The sequence below is a fragment of the Pseudochaenichthys georgianus genome, chromosome 13, assembly GCF_902827115.2.
Source record: "Pseudochaenichthys georgianus chromosome 13, fPseGeo1.2, whole genome shotgun sequence".
Taxonomy (NCBI): Eukaryota; Metazoa; Chordata; class Actinopteri; order Perciformes; family Channichthyidae; genus Pseudochaenichthys; species Pseudochaenichthys georgianus.
The window spans coordinates 17807428-17830444 of NC_047515.1; the positions used below are offsets into that span (position 1 = coordinate 17807428).

Sequence of the window (23017 nt, forward strand, 5' to 3'; positions counted from 1 at the left end):
TGGAAAAGGATGGGGTTAGCGGCTCTCCGGTGTAATAAAAGAAATGAAAGTAGTAATAGACTCTCAGTGAATTCCATTAGGGACACACTGACACTACACAAGCCATTCATTATGATGATGCTGTGAAGTGAGATATTTCATTGTGGAACCCAAAGCCTAGTGTGAAAGGGGACACTGAGGGATGGGTGGGGCACAAAGGTCTGTCTCAACCTCGTTTACTGCCGTTCTTTCCTGTTTCTATGGAGATTTGAGGCTTTTTAGCCAATTAATCAATGGAAGCTTTTCATCCAGCAGCCTTGAGCTTTTCTATGTAAGCACTGACAGGCATTGAAATCTTGTTTTTGAATTTGTGGACTATTTTCTGAGGATATATTGAAGTCCAAATCGATCTGTAATCTAAGTAGCATGTTCGGACTAAATTGAGTTTCTTCTCCATACACATTTGTTACATGACAAAAGCAGCTGCTGTAATTTGCAATGCTATCCCCCTTGTTTATTAGTTTTTAATTGATTTTCTTTTGCAATCTAATTTTCAATGACTGTGTCTCTTAATGCATTATTTCCTTTTGTAGGTGGAAAGGGAGGGAAGAAGAAGAAGACCAAGGGTGGCTCCAAACCAACTAAAGCCAATGGATCCAACTGGGCCAATGTCCCCCTCCCCCCTCCCCCTATTCACCCACTCCCTGGCACTGAAATGGACATTTATCCCAATGAGCTTCATGAAGGAGGAGGGTATGTCTACTACACACACAAATACATTATTCTGTTCTGTTATTCTGTTTAGCACATGATGAAACTTGCCAGGTTTTGCTGTTTTAGTTTTACCTTTTGATGGCATCTTAAATCCTGGAACATAGGGCAAGAGCAGACATGGAACCCAAAAGGCTAAAAGCAAGGAGCGCACACACACACACACACACACACACACACACACACACACACACACACACACACACACACACACACACACACACACACAATATGACTAAATATGTTCAGATGTTTGTTAATCTGTGTATCTATCTCATGTATTTTTTTAAGACATTTCAAGCCGTGTTTAATCTTGTTTTTATGTACACAACTTTCAGTTTCCAAGAATAATCATGCAATTCTGACATATATGTTTCTTCTTAAAATCACATCCTTTTTTTACTTACATAGCTTCATTTAGATATTATATTAGGTTTTTATATTTAGAGTAAATGTAGGTACATTTGGGTAAATGCTTAGAATATTATACAATACAGGTTTATATATATCCAATACTATCCAATATCCAATACTTGTATGCACTTGCTATGCAGCTTGTATGTTGCCATTATTGTATGTCTTCTCCTCTGACTACATCGGTAATAGAGAAACTAGACAGTGGGTGCCAAAGTAAGGTACACCACACATTGCGGTGTACAATAAGAGGGTTCAGCTCTGTTTTCTCTGCAGCTAATTACTGTACTAGTGTACATCTGGAGAAAAATGAAGGATCAATGTGGGTATGGTCTCCACAGGCAGCCAGATACACACATTCTCACTTACACAGGCTCTAACACAAAAACTCATATACAGATGGCTGCAGATCAAACTATCTGCTGTCCCGGTCTTCAATCTGAAGACTTCATGACTGGAAAATAAATGGAGGAGAAAAACAACAATGTTTGAGCAGTCTCCTGCTGCTACTAGCGTGTAGACACACAGATGGTTTGAGATTAATCTATTTTCTGAATTCCATAGTGGGAAACAATTATAATTGCATTGTTTCATAAAGGGAGCAGCAAGACACAGAGGGAGGTAGCTTTACCATCACAGCTTTATCCACCTCTTAGTCTGAATTTAATGTAAAAAAGCTGCCATATTTTGTATGGATGTTTGATGCAATAATAATCATGTCATTACTTTAATCACATTACTTCAAAATCACATGACACATTTCTAACATTTAATTTAGTTTGATGAATCAGAAGCTCAGACATACAATACTGTTGGAACAAAGTAACAGAGGCTTATTTAAGTGTGTGTCTGTCTTTGGTCCAATAGGTGCCATGTCCTCTTACTCCCACCTCCAATCTGAGAAAGTCTACTTTAATAGGCTTTCTGGCAAATGAAGACTCCTGTGCGCTGTAAATCTCAGGCTGCTCTTAATGGCTGCAGATTAAAACAGTTATGTCCTATGGCGTGTGCACTGACAAATTTCTTTAATGAACATTTTCTTTATGACTGGTATTATTTCAGCATGTATAACCACAGCTAGGAGAAAGTGAAGCCTGACTACATCCATAATTCCACTCAAGGCTGTTTCAAAAGTTAGACAAGGTCACAAAGCTCTGTTAGATTGGAATGTGCATTAAAATATATATGTATGCTATTCCCTCCCTTTTCATTAACATTGACAATAGCACATACCATTGTGTGGATCTGTGTGTCCACACATATTTTCCTATTTCCTTTATCAAGCATAGCTTTTGAATAAATGTGCTGCGTTTAATTTGTCTGATGTATTTCGCTTTTTTTGTTGTGGTGACTTATATTCTTCAATATAGATGTTGTAGATAATAAGAGCCTCAACAATTAGTCAATTATCAATACAAAAATAAAATCTAATACAAAATAAAACAAATAATCTAAATATTTTACATTGAATTAAAAAAGTGAAAATAAATGAAAAACATCCTCTGATTTTAGCTCCCTAATTATGAGGATTAGCTGTTTGTTTAATTTTCATTACATTTCTAGAATAAATATTGGATACAATTCCACACCTTTATTTATATCTTCTTTTCTTTCATCAGGTATGAGAGCGACGGCTGGGGCCCGCCTATGCCGGTGCAGACCTATCTCCACCAGGGCATGGAGGATGAGCTGGAGGAGGAGGAAGAGAGGGTCCCAACCCCGCCCATCCGGGGGGTTGCATCCTCCCCGGCTGCTGTGTCCTTTGGACAACAGTCCACAGCCACCCTCACCCCTTCCCCTCGGGACGAGATGCAGCCCATGCTCCAGTCACATTTGGATGAACTGACCAGAGCATACCAGATGGACATGGCAAAACAGTCATGGTAAACACTGCATTATTAAAACTAAATGATACTAATCTGTGATTTAGCTGCAATCCCTCTTGAAACACATTGCTATTTCAAAGTCAACCTAGCATGACGCATCATTTCTCAATCAGGCGATGAATTACAATGAGGACAATAAATCCCATCATGTTGAACCTACATAGTCTTCAATAGTCCACTTGTCTTTATCTAATTTACATCTATCCATCAATCAATCTTGGAAGATATATTTTCCTAGTTGATAATTTATGCATTGTTACCGTTTTTAAAGGCTTACTGTACGTTCTGTTCTGTATGCATTGCTTCAAGACTTTATTTCAGTCCTGCTGCATGTCAACTGTGTGTGCAGTGGAGATAAACCCATTAATCATTTCATTTTAATGGGCCAGTGCTAGCACTTAGGCGACTACTGTATTTTGCTCACTCTAAGAGACACCATTTCTTACCCACGGTTGTTTACTCCCCCCACACCCATGTGGCACATTCCATTGTTGTTGTGCTCATGCAAGTCAGATAAAGGCCATGCCTCATTCTGTCAGCAACGTGGGCAGAATGAGAGACTGGCATTCATTCATAACAGTGGGTGGGGGTGACAGGAAAGCCTTGTCAGGAAGGAGATGTCATGTTACCCAGTAATGACTATGTTGGTTAGAGAGCATCCTTGACAACACCAGAGGGCCAGTAATTACAACCAATTCCCACTGTAAACCGCGTCAAATACATTGTGCTCCTAAAACAAGCGCGGCTGACAGCGGAGCAGCTTGCCACTGAGGTGACAGCCATGTGTCGGCAGGCCTGGAGAGCATGCCTTTGTACCATGCACAGCAGCAATTAGCGGGTCATTGTGTTCGCATGCAAGCAGCAACCTAAAATGAGTGAAATTGTCTAAATGTATTCAGCACTTCACATATGAAAAAAGAATCACTAAAATGATCTCTACACTTCCACATACAGTCTTAGTTTCTCCCTATCATGTTGCATACAATCATTTGAATATTCCTTTGAGTCTCTCTGTATTCCTCCACATTCCTTTATATACTGCATGTGGATTTCAGAGTCATATACTCTTTCTTTCTCTTCCCAGGCACATGCAAGTGGGCTCTCCCCCCCCCCCAGGCTCCAGCTCCTCCATTGGGCTACGTGTCGAGCACAATGGTTTCTGACCTGGAGACTGACGTACCTGATGAAGATGAGGAGGAGGAGGAGGAGGAGGAGGAGGAAGAGGAAGAGGAAGAGGAAGAGGAGGAGGAGGAGGAGGAGGAGGATGAAGGCTATGGAGCCAGGCATCCCCGCGGCATTGAGCACACACCAGGGTCTAGCATGGACAACCTGGACAGCTCTTTAACAGGTAAGCTGGAGTCTGAACTGTAGCTACTTGTGCGCTCCTTGGTTGATGTACATATATGATAATATACTGTATTTGTATATTCACTATTTACTTGTATACATTTGTACAATGAAATCATATATTTTTTTTTTGTATGCAAATGTTGTACTATGTTGCTACTACTGTGTGAAATGGGAACACATTGAATACCCATTGTTGTAACATCGTGTCTGCCTGTAAATGGATAGTTGTTCATGACACGTTCTTCAGTAGTCTGCTGGGTACATTGTTATGTGAACATGCTTACTGAGTCCCTCAATCAAATTTTGTAAGCACTTTTGGCAGACTGCGGGGAATTATAATTATAATTTTCAAAAAAGAGATAAGAAAGTCCATGAATTTTAAACAGGATAGTGAGAGGGAAATTAAGAGGAGGGAGAGGCAAGGCGAGCAGGAGCGAGTGAGTGTGATTTAATGTGCACATAGCACAGGAGCCAGCGCTTCCCATATCTTCACTCGGAGATTTGAAATACATTTCACGTGCGGCATATTCCTTTGCTTGCTGACCATTTCCATTTTTACAACTCACTGAAACTTTAACAGCCGTCTGTCCTGGCGACATATGAAGGGCATGACATTGCGGCGGCAGAGCTGTATGCTGGACTGTTGCTCTTATACTGACCAGGCCCCACTATCTAATTGTAAACTAGTGGGTAAAACTAGAGGGATATTTCTGAAATAATGTGTGGCTGTTTGTCTATCATGCATTATTAGGGCAAGTTGAGATACTACGTGGCACTGTATATTTAATCCGTCTTCCCATAAAGTCTGTGAATACAACAAAATAGAATCCATCTTTGGTCAATGTCAGGTTGGGAAGAAACGGCTATAGCTGTGTGTGTGAAGGTAAGAGGGTTGACAGCGCTGCTTGTTGGTATACCCTCTCAGTGGCAGCCCTAAAGAGTAGATTTCCACTGGATGATGGAACAGTGGTTTTGGTTACGCTGACACATGCTGCTGCTGATGTATTTAAAGGAATATAAAGCAGCAACTGGGCCCTAATCTACTGCATCTCTCCCCCACCGTATTACTCTAAAGACAGCACTATTTCTTCTTATCTCTCTGCAAGTCTGCCTCGCACCCCATCGGTTTACACCACAGACACGGTCGCAGCTCCATGGTTATAGCGGGAGGAAGAGAGGGAGGAAAGGGGAAACTGATGAGATTTATTGTGGCCACCATTTTGAGGCTATACAAATAGGGGAGGGTAGGGGGGAGATTCCTGTCGAGCCTTGCTTGATAGACATGTCACTGCTTTAATAATATGGAAATAGGTCTGTTTTAATAATGTTAAACCAAAGGCCAGTAAATCAAATGTTTTCACAGATGCCTCAGAAAAGAAAGTCTGCCATCTCCTCTGGGGCCATTTTTCTCCCGCAGATTGCCTGCACAGGCTTTCCAAAGTGTTATTCTATTCTCTGAGATAGAACAGCACATTTTTGGGCAGATAAATGCAAATCCTTATATTGTGGTGGGTAATGCTGCGGAGCTAAATCTTGTTCGAGCAAAAGAGATGAAGTAAAACACATAGGTATCACCTGACTTGTGTGTAGGCGTTATATGTCGTATAAAGCTGAGATGTGGTAGCTGTGAGGCTGTTACGCCTACTGTTCTGGGCGATTACTCTCCCATAAAGCCTTGCCAGGTTTGTGAGGAGCAGGGTCACGTCTCCTGACGGCAGGTAGAGACGCCTTGTCGTCAGGGGGAATGATTTTCCTGCTTAACGACATGCAGATTAAGGTTTCCGTCAGTGTAAATCAGTTTTAGTGTTAGGAGGGACCTGGGCTGGGTTTTACTGCCCCCCCAACCATCTCAGCGTTTACTGGCCTTCCTCTAACAGAGCGGGGAGCACGGGATGTAGCAGCCAGTGGTTTTTAGAGTGCATGGCTTGGCCTATTGCTCTGGTTTAACACATGATAACATGACAGACACGTAGTGCAAATCTTTGTCTGGTGCGAACAGAAAAAAACACATTTCTATGGCAAAGAGAAACTTGATTGAATTTTTATCAAATTATCTGACAATGATCACAGTTTGATTGGACTCCTATTTCTGAGAATGGAAGTGCTCCAGAGGTTCAGCAGCAGAAAGTGGCAGTTAGTTCAACTGAAAAGTCATTCTGTGATGTGATTTTCTGAGGCAGTGTTCCTTCGCTGAGCCGGAGGAGTTGGAAGCTTCAGTGCTTCGGCTGGCTCTGCCTATACTTCAATATCTGCTCTATTCTTTGTGGGAGGATTGGACCCGGTGGAATTGCTGTCTTTCTTTCTTAGAGAAAAAGTCTTAGAAAAGAATTTCAAAGAAAATGGCTCGATAAGATGAAGGGTTCGAAGTAGTTACTGCTTTGGATTTGAGTTGGCGCTGTAAAAATGGGTTGTGTAAGGGGTTCTCTACCTTATGCAAGCTTCTATTTTATAAAAGTTTCCATCAGGCTGACACATTTTTACTGCAATAGGAGTGAAAATCTGTTGCAACTTTAGCCGTTGAATGTGCAATTCCTTCACATCCAGTGACTGAGTAACCACCTCTTTCAGTCATAGGGTTTTAGGTATACAGCAACTCAGAGATGGAGAAGTTGGAAAACCCTATGAGGGGGATTTGTGCATTAAAAAACCAAAAACTATTATATTACCAAGTTTAGTTTGAAACTGTAATCTGTGAAACTCCATTTTTAATACTGCACATACTATACAGTATTTATTTATTGTGTTCATTTGAATCTCTGAACTCTGCCAACCACACCGGCCATGATTATGCCACCCTTTGATTCAAAATGACCTTTTAATAAATCCTGCTGCTAACTTTTTGTCCCCTTTGCTCCCTCTCCATCCTTAGCTTAACACCTCCCATGTTCTCTGTTACACCAGTCTGTTCAATCACATCACTCTTGCGGACGGTGTGAGGGAGAGATAGTGTGTGAGCAAAGCACTTGGGTTCGTGCCACTTGAGCAAAGTCTGCCAAACCAGTCCCACTGAAAGCTGTCACATTAGCCGACTGTTCTGTGTTTTCGCTTGCCAAAGTAGCTTTTTTTTGATTGGCAGGCTGATACTTTTATATATAAAGTGCTGGACTAGCTTTTTATGCGCAAAGAAAATAAAACAAAGCCTGAAGAAATACTTACAGTAGCACAGATTACATAACAATATGTACACATCTTCTTCAAATGTTTGTTGAGTAAAATATGTGTACTTATCTTCCATCTTTGAATCATCTTTAAAGTAATATCAAGAGCAAATGCATCCAAAATGGTAGTAGCTAGAATTAAAATGTTTAAACAATTATTTTTCTCAGAATGATAATACATTTGAGATAGTTATGGCTGTGCATTTTTCACAAGAATGAAGAAAAGTGTGTGTTTACCACCAGGTGTTTGACTCACTGTTCTATGAGAAGCTCTCCGTCTGTGTCACCTGAGGCAGTTTTGTAACTAACTCTGCTCCGCACAGGTGCGCTCATTGTTCTATATCAAAGGAAGCACAAAATGTGTTGATGTCAGTCCTGCTGTTTCACTTTCTACATTCTGGTATTGTATTTGAATGCACCTGTGTGTGAAAGCAATATGTCTTCTGCATGTGTGTAGCCGATGAAAGACGACAGGCCAGAACAGAATGACTATATAAAAGCACTCGCCTGCATGAGCAGAAGTGCCCTGCAGCAAATATTAAATCATTAAAGTGAAGGTGGTAATTTTACCTCTTTTTTATATAAGATCACTCAATCAGACATCAATCTAAGAGCGGACTCACAGTACAGGTGTTCAAAATGTAAGATCAAATATCCATAAAGGTTATGGCCACTGCGCTGAGAAGTATGAACAAGCTGTGTTTGAATACAAGTGTTTTAAAAAGAAAAAAAGGACTTCACACGCAGTCTAACACACTCACACACTTGCTCAAAACCTGTGGTGTTCAACAGGGTCCATGGTGAATGGGTGGGGCTCAGCCTCGGAGGATGACCGTAATTTCTCCAGCCATAGGTCCAGTTACGGCAGTTCGTCCGACGGCTCCATCTTTACCCAATGCAGCTTTGCCCAGGCCCTGGTGGCCGCTGCAGACAAGGCAGGCTACCAGCTGGAGGGCACTAGCCTCAGCAAGAGAGGTTGGTGTGTCCAGATACACACTGCTGGACTAGAGCTTCTCCCAGTGGCAGATGAATTGTTCCTTTCTGCTCTGATTCCTCCTCCTGTTATCCATTGGCTGACATGTTTCCCCATAATGTTGGATTTCCTCTCTGCTGCTTGTGGACGCTGTGTTTTGCATGGCACCTGTTGTTAGTGGCTGGACTACGGATATCTTGCTATTCAACTTTTACTCAGTTCTTCTATGACTCGTCTGGCTAAGCACACTTTTCACTTTGGTTTTCTTGGGTGTAAAAGAGTAATAACGGGTGATTTTGACAGGCTTCTACCAGATGACTTTCTCCTCTAATGAACACCTTTCTTTTCTGATAGGTTTCTGAATCTTGATTGATAACCTTTCCTGATGTCAGCACCACAGTCCAAGCACCATCTCCTTAATGTCTCTATTAATCAGCTGGCTTGTGTTCCTGTATCCCTCTTGCAGGTAAAGGCTTGTCCCACAGGCCCCGGCCCAGCAGTCCCTTCTCAACAGATGGCAGCACAGTAGGCTCACACAGCCTGGGCCACCAGAGGGCCACCAGGCCCACACGCAAACCCCGAAGCCAGGGGACAGCACCTCCCCGCAGAGATGCTGGTGGAGACGGTGAGGCAGCGACTGAAAACACATTTAAAATAGTTTATGTAGAAAGTTCCCCAAAACATCTGTTGTTTTACAGACTAGAAGTTACTGTATAGAAACATAATATCGGATGTGTCTGGACATGTCTTCATTGGTGAACCTTTTTACTTTTCACAGACCTACCTCCTCCCCCTGAGCCTCCTCCCTCTCAGGGGCAGGGCCGGGTCCAGGGGGCCCGCGGTGTGGCACCGCCCACAGAACGGAAGGCTTCATCTCTGGAGCGCCCGCCTATGTCTGAGCTGGAGGAAATAAAGAGCAACATTGACAGACAGACACGCACTACTCTGGAACATCATCGCCAGGCTCAGGACAGGCTGGGCTCCATGGAGCGAGCTGAGGAGGGGCGCAGGGGACACAAAACAGGTACGTGTACACGATGTAAAGCTGTTACACACCTCACACTCATGAGCATAACACATATTCAGATGTAATCCTTGGCAATCAATTGGACTGACGAATGGACTGTACTGACAGCTGCATGGACAGACCATCACTAGAGCCATGTTTCTGGCATGGTTACTAAAAGGTTATGATAAAACCATTCCCATAGTAATTAGCCTAGTGCACTCTTGCCTTAACATAAGACACTTCCCATTTTATATTAAAAATAAATAAAGGGCTAGGAAAATAATGTTTCAATTGAACCACTTCTCCACACAATATACATAAAACATGTTTGCTTACTTCCAACTATTCAACACTGCGGAAAAAGAAACATGTACGCTAGAGATAGAGAATAGCTTGATATAAATCATTGCGTTATAGCTAGAAAACAACACAGACACAACTGCTGTTGTGGTTTGACAGTGAGGGATTTCTGAGTTCTGTGTTGAAGTTAGCCCTCATGCTGTGCGGAGACTGGGCTCCTATGAACAGATTGCACAGTCTGCCACTTGCTCTGATTTCCAGAATGCCCCCCTCAGCCTCCCCAATGCCCCATGCAACTGTTGCCAATATCATCCTGCTCCGCTCCAAGTAAGGCAGGAGGCCCCGGCAACTGAAATGCACTCTAATCGCTTTGGCTTTTTCCTCTCTCACACAAACAGCAGCCACTCTGAACCACCCCATCTGTGTGTGTGTGTGTGTGTGTGTGTGTGTGTGTGTGTGTGTGTGTGTGTGGGTGTGTGTGTGTGTGTGTGTGTGTGTGTGTGTGTGTGTGTGTGTGTGTGTGTGTGTGTGTGTGTGTGTGTGTGTGTGTGTGTGTGTGTGTGTGTGTGTGTGTGTGTGTGTGTGTGTGCGCGACCAACCATTAGAGCTCTCCATGCTGTGCGCCCTTCTCTCTTTGTGCCAGGGCTTTCTCAGACAGTTAATCTGAGACTGTGAGACAAAGACAGGTGCCGCAATCAGCATTTTTACGAAAAACCCCATAGGTGGATTCCCATATGTGTCAGAGTGCTGACTGATTCACAGCAGAATCCACTGAGGTCAGGGCAGGCTCCATTACAGTCATTAGCCGAGTGGTGGGGAGCAGTTTGATGAGATTTCACGCGACGACTGCTGAGGGTCAATGTTATGCAGCGGGGGGTCCCGCAGCCTCCAGTGGACCCTCTGTTATTGTATTTACCCCCTCATAAGGCTGCTAGCTGCAAGGCCATGTGTGAGGCTGAGATTCTTCTCGGTGGCACGGCCTGGCATAGCCTCTTGGCGGTGCCACTGTGCAGATGTCAGCGGGGGGGGGGGGGGGGGGTTGCAAATTGCTCTTTGTCTCCATGCATCAGATGTTAGATGTGTTTCACTGCAACAAGAGAAAGTCACGTGTCAACTTTTTAAACTGTTAGTATTCCTTTCCTTCCCTCTGTTTTCAGAGGATGGGTGCCTGCCATACAACAAACCCTCCTTCCCCTCCCCCGGCGGCGGCGGCGGCCACAGCTCCTCCGGCACCGCCTCCTCTAAGGGCTCCACAGGGCCACGCAAGGCCGAGGGGCCCCGACAGCCTCAACAGTGGACCGCCACAGAGCACGCTGAATTCCTGGGGACCAATGGACAGGGACAGTACTCGGGAGAATTATGTAAGTAATTCCATTTATTACAGACAGACATATACTGTACAAACCTACATGTATTGTGAAAAAGTCACATGGTGTAGTCCAATTTTTGTAGGTCTATCTTTTGACTTTGCTTCCTAATCTGTTATTCAGTATTATGATAGCTAATGTAAATTCAATTCTATATGTATGTATCAGCACATTAGGACTAGGTCATTTCTGATTCAAATGCTTCCTATTATTTATTTAAAAGAATATGCTATTTCTCAATATTGACACTTTATTGTTTTATTCCCCTTACCTCCAACAGAGTGGTCTGCCTTGGATTTGACCTGGAGAGCAGCCGCTCTGTCCTGGAGAGCATGACGCCCTCGTTGTCGGGCTACGAACTTTGCCATTATTTGTGTGCCCTCGGAGAGAAGGAGTGCAGCAGAGGGCGGTGTCACAGAACTGTAAATGCGATGTATAGACACAGACATACTGTACATCTCACTATGTTTTCGTCCTCAAGAAAATATTTTCCACCTCCTACCTTACTGTAATTTTTGTTTTGTTAGAAAAAAGCAAGTAAAAAAAAAAAGAAACAATCTATACAAGAACACATTTTCTGGTAACTGCCCTTCGGAGAAAGGGCATTTTGTTTCCTGTAAATATATTCTTTACCATGTTGTTGCATTGCTATGCAAACCTAATTCAGTTTGAGCTTTTGATTTCCATATACAGAAACGGTTGGTTTTATCTGGTTATTTGTATTATATGTGAATTGAGTGGCTGCTGTGCCATAAAATAATTGTTTTATAATCCATTGTTTGTTAATAGTTACCTTTTAATTATTATCATTATTATAATTATTGTTTTTGCACTGCAATTTTTGGTGATAAGCACAAAAAACATAGCTCCTGCTGACATGAAGAACCGGAAGGACCGGAAGGTGAAGAGGAGTTCCTGTACTGTAAAGTAAAGAGAAGAAATTATATAATGTACAGAGAGATATTAAAGAGTACGGCTTTGCTCACAGACAGCTACAAATAAGGCACCCATTTCCATAGTTGAGAGTAAATGGGGCAGCAGACACACGAGGGTCCCGAGGGTCTGAGGGCAGATATAAGGCTGGAGAGCTGTGCACAGAGGATACTGTATTACTGTTGCTGACCTTGTTAATTACTGAATTCCCAATTAACTGTCCAGAAAAACCAATAGTTTAATAACAGAAATGTAGTGTTAAATGCTTTGGACAACATATACAGACTACAGTATGGGTCTTTTTCAAGTTGTTTTTATGATTTACTGCGTAAATAATTTAACTACACTGAGTTTACGCTGCTCTTTTAGTATACAACAGCACACTAACCAGAGTCAGTGAAATCTGTCCACATGCTGTACTTTAGTCATTGCACTTACAGAGGCAGATTTATGATTCTTCTATAGCCTTAACAGGTAAGCAGACATCACACTTGGGATTAGTAGCAATGATACTCCCAAACCTGCATTAAATATCAGCGGAGCAACATCATTTGTTTACATCTTTTATGTTTTGAATTGTATGTCTTTAGTTCCATCATTTTATTATTGTTTGCTTTTCAGAGCACTTACTGTTTTATGTTTTTTATATTATTTGTTCAGTATCGTCCAGATAAGTGCTATTAAAATTAGTTCTCTATTAAAGCATTTGTTGCTCTAAAGGTTGGTGCCTCAACTACCAATACACTATGGTCAGCACAGCCTTAGAAAAAAAGTGTGTGTATGATTTACAATGTAGCTTTGATTCAATGTTTGAATTCAAACGATAAAGTGATAATGGAGAAAAGCCTTGTATTTTAATAGCAGGTCCCACTGCCTCCATATCTACAGCCACAGTGTTGAGCAGAGAACTTTCTACTTTCTATCTGCCTGACCGTCACAAAACACCCACTTATCATCTGCCTCTTTCAACTTCTCATCCTTTGAATTGCAATTTTGTGTCTTTCAAGACAGGTTTATTATTGGTTGTCCTTTTTTAGTGAAAGCTTGTTTCTTTTGTATGCCTTTTACGGACTCCAAATCGCTGCTTACAAACATGTTTTCAATATTACTGTTCAGGATTTTTGTGGTTCAATGACCGTTTGTTTTTGTCTTTTTTGTACTGCTAATGTTGATAAAAGGGGGTGGAAACGAAAGGCCGTCAGAAGCTGTTGTACTGTTGTCGTCATGCCATTGTCATTTTCTATCATCCACCCAGTGGCCAGTGTTCTGGAAATGAGGTGCAAAGAGTATCTCAGGTTATTTTACATTCTGGTGGTGTTTATGTATGTGTATATATGTGTATATATCCATACGCATCTCCACTTGATTATGCCATTCCATTTTCATTGACAAAAATATCCCTCTCATGTCCAATTCTGTCGTCCCCTCTTTTTCTTTTCTGCTGTGGATTTTGATTCTGAGTATAATGTGCTGGTTCATCCAACTTAAGACAAGATGTCAGTAAAAGAACATACCAAATTAAGATTGATATTTCTAATGTCTAATGCGTTTTAGTGTCTCTTTAATACTCATTGTTTTCTTTTAAATCACAGTGTCGTTTTGTATTTATTAAAATGATAATAAAAGTATATTGTGAAATATGCATAAAGATTGGTGGAATATAAAATGTGTTTTTTTGTTCCTTGTAAAGTTTGCTGTCCGAGCCGAGCAGCGAGGCCATAAAGAGATGATGGCACACTGTGCTCACGGCGCGGTGCAATGCCTTGTCAGTAGTTGCTGAGTCACTCTTCGTCCTGCATGTTCACCACACTGCTCCTCTCATGTCAAAACTAAGGCAACTTAAAACCCTTTTGAACACAAGGAGCAAAAATGCTCACAATTTGCTTGTCAAGACAATAGAGAAAATGTCTTTTTGGAAGGATGAAAGTACTTTCACTTTCCCTCTCTTGTGTTCATTTTCTCAATATTGTTGATTCTTTGTAGCCTATCTGTGTGTTGCCTTTTTGCTATAAAAGAAGATTAAAAAGTGACTTAAAAAGAGAAAGTTGTTGGTTGAAGTCTTTCTGTACAGTAAGGAGTGAGGTGACACTCCGATTCAAAGTCATTTCTACCCTACGGTACTTTTTTTCTGTAACCACCTTCTGTATTCACTTGCATGTCCAAGAAGAGAGTGGATCAAGAAAATAAACTTTTAAAGTCTCCCATGTCCTGTAAGATAAATCCATGTTCTTTTATTTCCTTGTACCTGGATCAATATCAAATAAAATATTTTTGAAAAATGACATTGCCTAAAATTATGTTTGTCTTTGATAGAAAGACTTTTACAGGGGAACTGACAATTCAAAATTAGGTGTTAGAAATATCAATATGTGAAAATGTGCTCAACAACAAGGGCAAGGGTTTGTGTGTGTACCTGTTCACTAGAGATGTGTGTGTGTGTGTGTGTGTGTGTGTGTGTGTGTGTGTGTGTGTGTGTGTGTGTGTGTGTGTGTGTGTGCGCGTGTGTGTGTGTGTGTGTGTGTGTGTGTGTGTGTGTGTGTGTGTGTGTGTGTGTGTGTGTGTGTGTGTGTGTGTGTGTGTGTGTGTGTGTGTGTGTGTGTGTGTGTGTGTGTGTGTGTGTGTGTGTGTGTGTGTGTGTGTGTGTGTGTGTGTGTAAGTGTCCTTAACAAGCAGCCTGCTTTCAAGCTCTATTTGGAGCGAACAGTAAAATAATGGGGGGGAAATGCAAAACTAGATTTATAAAACTAGGAACAGGTTCTGTATTTGCTTTATGTTCAAATATTAATTAGCCAGTATTCCTATTGTTTTCATCCCACATTTTCCATATTCATATGGAATCAGTCTCCAAATTAACTGAGATTAATTCATAGAACAGTGCATACCTCTACCGCAAGATTATAAAAGGTTGCTACTCTATGACTAAATTGTCTGTTGAGCAGTGTTTGGTCATTTTCAGAAAAAACATATGTTTTCTGGAACTCACTGGTGAAAGCTCAGGGCATTAGACTCTGAGGCAACCGTTTTTTCAGGAAATGCTGAAGGTGTTGATAGACAACGGATCGTATAAAAAGAATGGCAGGACATCGTTATTACCACTACTCTGTTACGTAGCCAGAGGAAGAGTTCAAAGAAGATAACAGAAATGCCCATGTTACAGTATAGAAAGAAAGCTTTTTTTTTGCTTTTTCTCCCATTCTCTTATCTGCCACTTCAGGATCAAATGTCCAATGAACACAAAAATAAATAGGCCTACTGAAAAAATAAACATCCAAAAAAGGGATTAGAGAAAGTCAGCTGTTTGACAGATTTGCATTTGTAAAAACTTTTATTGTCATTTGTACATAGCTACAGTGTAATTATGACGATGAAAATCTTAAGTCACAGGCTCCTCCAACAGATAAAACAGATAAAATAGTGCAAGTAAATAAAATAAAATATAGTATAAATACTGCAGAATAGTATAGTATACAAGTAATTGGAATATTGATATGCAGCATGAGCCTTAAGCATCTTGAATTAAGTGGTGTGTGCTGTCTCACAAGGTTGTTTTCTCATTGTCCATAAGGGGAAGAACACCAATTAATTGCATAAGAAGCGCTGCCACTTCATGTCAAGTTATGACCAGCCACAGTCTGTGTTGTGCATTACACATGGTGCTACCCAGCGCCATATAGATAGAAGAGTTACGACAACGGAAGTCCAAAAACGGTTATCGTCACGTGGTTCATGGAGACGAGGATCGTTCCCCGGAAGTTCATGGCGGGCAATGTGAATGCATTGATAACAGGAGATAGAACCACGATTTTTGGTAATTATTAGTGAATAAAGGTTTTGATTTGCAATATGTATACAACAAATCGATATGTGTATGTATTTACATCAATATGTTTTAAAAAATAAAATCGAATTTGCTAATATTAAGTGATAATATTAGGATTAGTGTGAACAACTAGTTTACATGTTAGGCTAACAGTGCCTTGGTTAAAGAGCCTGTTGCTGTTTATTTATAGCTTTGAATTCTTTCAAACCAATATTATCTTCTTAAACTTGTATGGTAGTCAGGAGCATCACTTTCTAATGTTTATTGATACATTTAGAGGGAGGGGATCTAAAGTAATGCTTTAAAATTCAGATTGGATTCATTTCTACCATTTTCTTAAATTCATGGTAGTTTCAGTAATCCCATGGTAATTGAGGACACAAGTTATCTTAATGACTAATGTCATCTTTATGGCTTTCAGGAAGGACAGGAGACCGACAGGTGACAAGGGACTAGCAGCAGCAGCAGGACTAGCAGCATATGATGATGATGATGATGATGATGATGATGATGATGATGATGATGATGATGATGATGATAAATGTGTTGTTTTAGGAACATCCATTGCAAATACATGGAATTCAATAAACATTGAATAGCATATCATGCAGTTTGTCGGTGCCTTTTCCTCCGTGTTGTCCTGGTTTGCTGTGCTGCCTCCTAGTCGCCACCATGGTTTGCTGTGCTGCCTGGAGATGCTCAAATCGCTCAGAGAAAGGAGTACGAATGTACGGCTTCCCCACTGACACAGAGCGGAGGAAGCCGGAGCAATTTCACAACCAACAGCAAAAAAAACATGTGATTTATATACAAACACTGCATTTGCACTTTTTCACAAAACGAAAACCACACCATTGGGAAAGCTTAATGTTTTGTTTAATACAAAAAAACAGGGAAAGGCTTGAAAAACACTGAGAGTTGAGACTCAGGGTGCAGGGTGAGGGTCTCAGTGCAGGTATTCAGGCTCCATTGAATCCCCCTCTGGTTCTTGTGCTGAAGGAGGGAGTAACAGACAGGAGAAAGGGTTATACACACACAGCACACCTATTGGATGGGAAATGCCTTGGGGAGATAAGGTGTTTACTTATATAAAACAGTAGTATTAAACTTACCTTGTGTTTTCACTCTCACTTAAGTCCCTCTCCCTTTGCCATCGATCCAGAATCAGCTGAGCTGCAACATTATACAGACAGGTAATAATCAACAGAATCACAAGGACACAATATGGCTCTGCTAAAAACACTCACTCTTACACGCACCAAAGTTATATTTATCTAATATTTAACTCCCTCCACCCCCGCATACAATCCCGTTTAGAAGCCCCTCTTCTCTAATTCAACATGTTGGACGAAATGACATTAAGAGAACGGAATTTACAATTAAAAGGCTGTTCAACGTGTGATGCTAACTTGCTTCGGTATGCTAGCTTGATCTGTTATCTGTAACCGTTCCCTAAATCTACTAATTTAGGGATAATCCACTGACATCCTTTAATACATGTGAACACATGTTCATTTGAATCAGATGTACTGATAATATCCGCAATATAAATCTTTAAACTTCTTCTTACCTTTAAAAGTCCGTCACGAACGGTGTATTATGCTGCAACTCCACAGCTCTGCCAGCCTTGGCGCTAACTTCCGGGGACCGATTGAGAGGCTCCACGATCCGCCATTGCTGTAAACAAGTGGTCCATTGGAGTGAACGAAGATGTCGTAACTCTTCTATTAAATGGCTCTGGTGCTACCTAATGGGCCTTGTGGCAAGGTGCTCTCTTGTCAGCGATACATGAGGCATTCATCAACTTAGATTGTGATCTAATGTTAGGTAGTATACAGAGGTGGGAGTAAGTCCTACATGTGCAAGTCATGAGCAAGTCTCAAGTATTGACCTACAAGTATCAAGCAAGTCCCAAGTCACTGTGGTGAGAGTCAAGCAAGTCAAGTCAAGTCATTGCTCAGGTCAAGTCAAGTCATACAAAAGTCTGATGAATAAGCCCAGTTTCCGCATTTAAATCAGTTAAAAGACAGTGGTTATGAAAATGGATTTAACCCACACTATGATCTTCATTACATACACAGTTAATCATTTGAAAACTAATTTAGACCGATGACAATCATATTAGATTGATATTAACCCTAGAACTGCAGACAATATAGCTAGGACTCAATCAAAAAGTCTGTTCAAAAAGGCAGAATTCCAGGTAAGAAAATCATATGGCAAATGCCATTACCAACACATATTTAATTTAAATTTCTGTTAACACTAGAACCGCCAACAGCGTCAGCACCTACATATATATCATTTTCAAATCATTTAATTTGTTCCTCTTCATAATTTCCTTATAAACTAAGTAGGACGATTTAAAACTCACTTAATTTGGTTAATTTTGAGCTTTTTAAGCTTCAGCTTATCATCATAACAGATCAAAAAGTTCAGATTCATTTTACAATAAATCAAGGAATGATGCACTTCTACAAACAAAAACAACATAATTAAAACAACAACAACAAACTACTAAAAAGTAGATGAACTACATTATTCAAAAGTTTGCAGTAACTTCTGATAATAACACAGGGGAAATAAACGAGGCATCTATTTTCCTCTCTCTCTCTCTCTCTCTCTCCTGACAGCCCGTCAGTATCAGGGTTAGTCAAAATGAACCCTTGAAGGTTCTAGTGTTCATTTACCGTTTGGTCTTCTCTTTGCAATGCTTAATCGATTTGAAACCAAGTCTAACACAACACAAGCACGCACCTTTCTCTGTGGGTTTTTTTGTAGTGACGAATGAAGTTGGATGTTGTGGTGGTCGTGTCACTGATCTTTATGCTGCAGACCCTGCATACCGCTGTTCTCTTCTTATTATCGTCATCGACAAAATAATCCTTGAATCCAAACTTCACTATTTTTGGAGTAACGCTAGCCGCTGCCATGTTAACTGAGACTCCTGCCTTCTAGTGGGTTGCCAGGTTTGCGCGCATGGCGCTATAATCACGTTTTTCGAAAAAACTAAACGTAATATCTCACTACAAAAACAAACGCAAATATTTTTATTTTAAACAGTCAAGTCCTTTCAAGTCATCTATCTCAAGCTTAAGTCAAGTCTCAAGTCATGAATACCAAGTCAAAGTCAAGTCAAGTCTTTTATCAATGTTAGTCAAGCAAGTCTCAAGTCAAAAAATATGGACTCGAGTCTGACTCGAGTCAAGTCATGTGACTCGAGTCCCCACCTCTGGTAGTATAGAGCAACCCCTCCACTGCTGACACATTTTTTCCTGTCAAATCTCCTAGCCTGGCTTCAGCAGAGTTGCAGGTCAGAGTTCACTTTTGTATAACTTTTCTATTTGAATCAGCAGCCAGCATTGCTTCCATGCACTAAGGTTTTTAACTTACTGTTAAAAATATATTGGTACATTGGTTAAATATTATTTTTAGGGCTGAGTTTGGGAAGGTGTTATTGAGAAAACGGCTGATGTGACCATAGTTTAACCATTGAGTGTCAAAGACCATAGTTGCAAACGTTGCAGACTTTACCATGCTTCGCTGGGTTACCTGAGATGCACTCACATAGTTCAAGACAAAACAAACATTAGGCTACATTATTCCCTTTAACAATATTATGTTTATATAAAGAGTTATGTCTTAGTTAAGTCTTGTGTAATTTACGTCGTGCAGTAACGATTCAGAAAATCCCCATAACGTTAAACAACTGCTCCCAGGTCCAATCGTGTTAGTGGCTCAACAATGAGATCACTACTTTGGTTGCTTATGTACATATCTCGTGGAGATGTACTGTGCCTTCATTTCTGAATGATTATTGCATAAACATGGTTGTTTCTTTAAATGTCCAGTATTTGTGTTTTGGACACTTGCAAATAGGCATGGCCATGGGACAATGAGAACATCTAACATGATAGTGAGCTTGAGAGATTTTTTTCAAGTCACTCATGTTAGGATATTCCTGATTATCCCAACAATGTAATTTGACCAGGATCAATTTAACTAGTTTTGAATCCTCATCCGCGATTACATTTTTCAATGTTCCATACTGGCAAATGACGAATGTCATATACAGGGCCTGTGAAGCGTGATATGTGATTTCTTGTGAGTGGTATTAAGTGTCATTTCTCTCCATGATGATTGATCATGATGTAAAGGTTACCGCTCCCTCTTAAATCTTTCAAACAAGACAGTCTGTTGGCATTAATAAATAATGACGTGCATAGAACTGACCAATTAAGCCCAGTTTCAAGGTTTAATAGTCAGTTTTTCATACATTACAGCAATTAGTCATTTCACAGTTTAGTATCTTGACACCAGTCCTTTCTCTGCTAGCTTGTGTTAGCCTTTCCTGTCCACCATCTGAAAAGCTTGTTTTTCCCAACGACACTTTATACATTTTATAAACATTTACATTTTACATTTTCTTAACTATGTAACTATTTTTTTTTAAACCAAGGCTGGCATTTCAGGTTGTTTTTTGGCAACATTAAAGGGTTTATTTATGATCGTGTTTATCTATCAGCGCTTTTGAACTGATGGTGCAGTGGGAGGGCATACTCTAGTCCAGTGGTTCTCAACTGGTCAGGCCTCGGGACCCACTTTTTACTTGGTCAATACATCGTGACCCAACATTTTGAAGCACTCAAATCTATCTACCCCAAAAAAACGTGCTGTAATATATACGCTTTTCAGCATACAATATTAATAAAAGTAAAGTACAGTGCAAATCCCCCAGCAGATTTTTAGAAATACTAACATAAACTATGCATTCTGGTACACTCTGAGAAGAAAACAAATAAATCTATTACTACCCGGCATGTTAATAATATTTTATGCCATTGTTTGTTTTTCACTTTGTTCTGACATCTTGCTGCGAGAAGAGTAAAGAGGAGATAGTCTGTGTAACTTACTTTAAATTGTGGGTGAGGGTAGATAGCTCCCATTGTTCTGTGACCTGTCAATCATCAAACCGGGGGTCATATTTCATTATGTGTTCATTTGTATCTGAAGTTGTACCCATGGATGTATAAAGAAGAGTTCTACCACAAAGTTATTCTCCGTGGGGACTTCCGGCAACAATCTTGATTCGGATTGGCCAGAAGACTCGAAAAAACATCAGCAAAGATATTTTATTAAGAAGATGATCAATACGTGACAGAAGTTTTCAAAACCGTTTATGGTCTCCGGTACTTCCACTCCAACGCCGACTGCATGCACAGCGTTAGAAAATCGGGCCTTCAAAATAAAAGTTTGACTTAAATATTTCAATTTTTCTTTTCAATTTTTTTTTCTTCACTCACACATCCACGACCCACTCCAAACGGGTCCGCGACCCAATTTTGTCTCGCGACCCACCAGTTGAAAACCACTGCTCTAGTCAGCGAGTGCTCAGTTTTTCCTTGTGCTCATGTCTGAATTTTAAAAATAGCTTCCTGTTCAGCTCTAAGCAAATCAGCTTATTTACAATTGTTTACTTTACTGTCAGTTTTCATTTTAGTTGGATTTCCTTTTGGTAGCTCGGCTACTTCCAGAAAACATTTCTTGTATATTCCTTTCCTCTGTCGCACTTTTGTGCATGCTAAAGCCCTGTAGGAATGGGTTCATTCACATGGTCAGGCTGTTTAAAGCTTGTTTCTCTTAATACCATCACACATATCACAATATTTCCTTACACGCAATTTTTTTAAATGCTGTGATTGAAAGTGGAACCTCTTTTTTGTGAATTAGGGCCATTCATGCATAACATTTAAGCAAGCCCATACTGTCAGAGAGAGTAATGTATTGTACATAACTACATTTCATTGTATGTTTGGGATGGTTGGGAGGTTTTTGCATTCATATATAGCAAAGGTTCGGCAAACTATCCTCACCCTTTAAACAAACCCATCAGTGCAGACGAGGCAGGAACTGCTCCCATTTCACACCTCTTCCTCCACCTGTGCCTGGGGGGCAGGACGAGTAATGACTGCTCTGCTCCTTGCCAACAAAGCAACTTCCCCTTTCCAGTCCCATCTTTTATTTCCAACTGTTTAACAGTGTGCACTCTTCCACCCCTCCTCATTTCTCACCTCTGCCAGAATGGGCAGCACATATGCAGTTGTCTGTGTTTCTCTGCATACTCCAGCCTGTGCTTTCCTCCAGCTGTGTAATTGTTGCATCAAACAGTTGGTGGACATGGTCTGTTTGGAGTGAGCGAAAACTGGTTAGCCACGCAGAACAAAATCAGCTTTGCTCAGCAAATACACGCTGCAGTATGATACAATATATCAGGGTGGGAGTGAGTGTGCATGTGTGTGAGTGCTTTGATGTCTGCACCAGTGTGTTTGTGCTGGAAGAAGGGAGCGAGGGTGTGTATGCTATTATATCTGTGTATGTGCGTGTGCCTTGATGAAAGGAAGCACCTACTGCTCTTGCTGCAGGATTTTTCCCCTCGTGCTCCTCCACCCCTTTGTCTTTGGACTGGTGACAGTGAGTGGAGGTGAGAGGGCAGCAGTACCAATGCAACACCATTCATCACACATGTCAAACAGCTAGACCAGCTGCTGGGGACAAGTGGCAAACATTAGCATGTCCTCTCTCTCTGTGTCTCTCTTTATTTCTCCATATGTTTCCGCCATTGCTCCACATTTGGACAAATCTTCAGAAGCCTTTTTTAATAAAGACTATGATTCAGAGTCCAAAAAATTGCAGTGTCGGGCAATTATATTATATACTGCCTAATGTAGAAAAATATATTGGCCAAGGTGGGCACACTTTTTGCCTTTTTATTAGGGTCTCAAACTGAAATGATTTTCTTTGTTGATTAATTATACAGTTATTTTCTTAATCCTAGGGTTTATTAAAGAGCTCAAGGAGACATATTTAACTGTTTAGTCTGGTCAATAGCCCAAATATGAATGTAATGTTACAGTGATGTACAACAGATAAAGGCAGTCAATTATCTCTAAGGTGTCATTCAATCCAAGCATAGTTTTTAATTACACAATTTACAAACATTTAGTTTCCAAAGTTTACTCACCATATGCTAATTCTATTTGATTGCTGCTTTGAGAAT

General features: G+C 40.7%; 1 protein-coding gene across 1 annotated transcript in view; it reads left to right on the forward strand.

Annotated features, from left to right (window-relative positions):
* The window catches only part of LOC117457274 (roundabout homolog 2-like), a 257499-nt gene extending 243707 nt beyond the window's left edge, over nt 1-13792 (forward strand). Inside the window, 9 exon segments of the mRNA XM_034097247.2 lie at nt 573-732; nt 2784-3047; nt 4135-4153; nt 4155-4398; nt 8351-8533; nt 8998-9156; nt 9310-9555; nt 10998-11201; nt 11488-13792. Coding sequence (XP_033953138.1) covers nt 573-732; nt 2784-3047; nt 4135-4153; nt 4155-4398; nt 8351-8533; nt 8998-9156; nt 9310-9555; nt 10998-11201; nt 11488-11489 — 1481 coding nt within the window. The 3' untranslated portion in view covers nt 11490-13792.
* Nucleotides 13793-23017: the final 9225 nt, after the last annotated feature.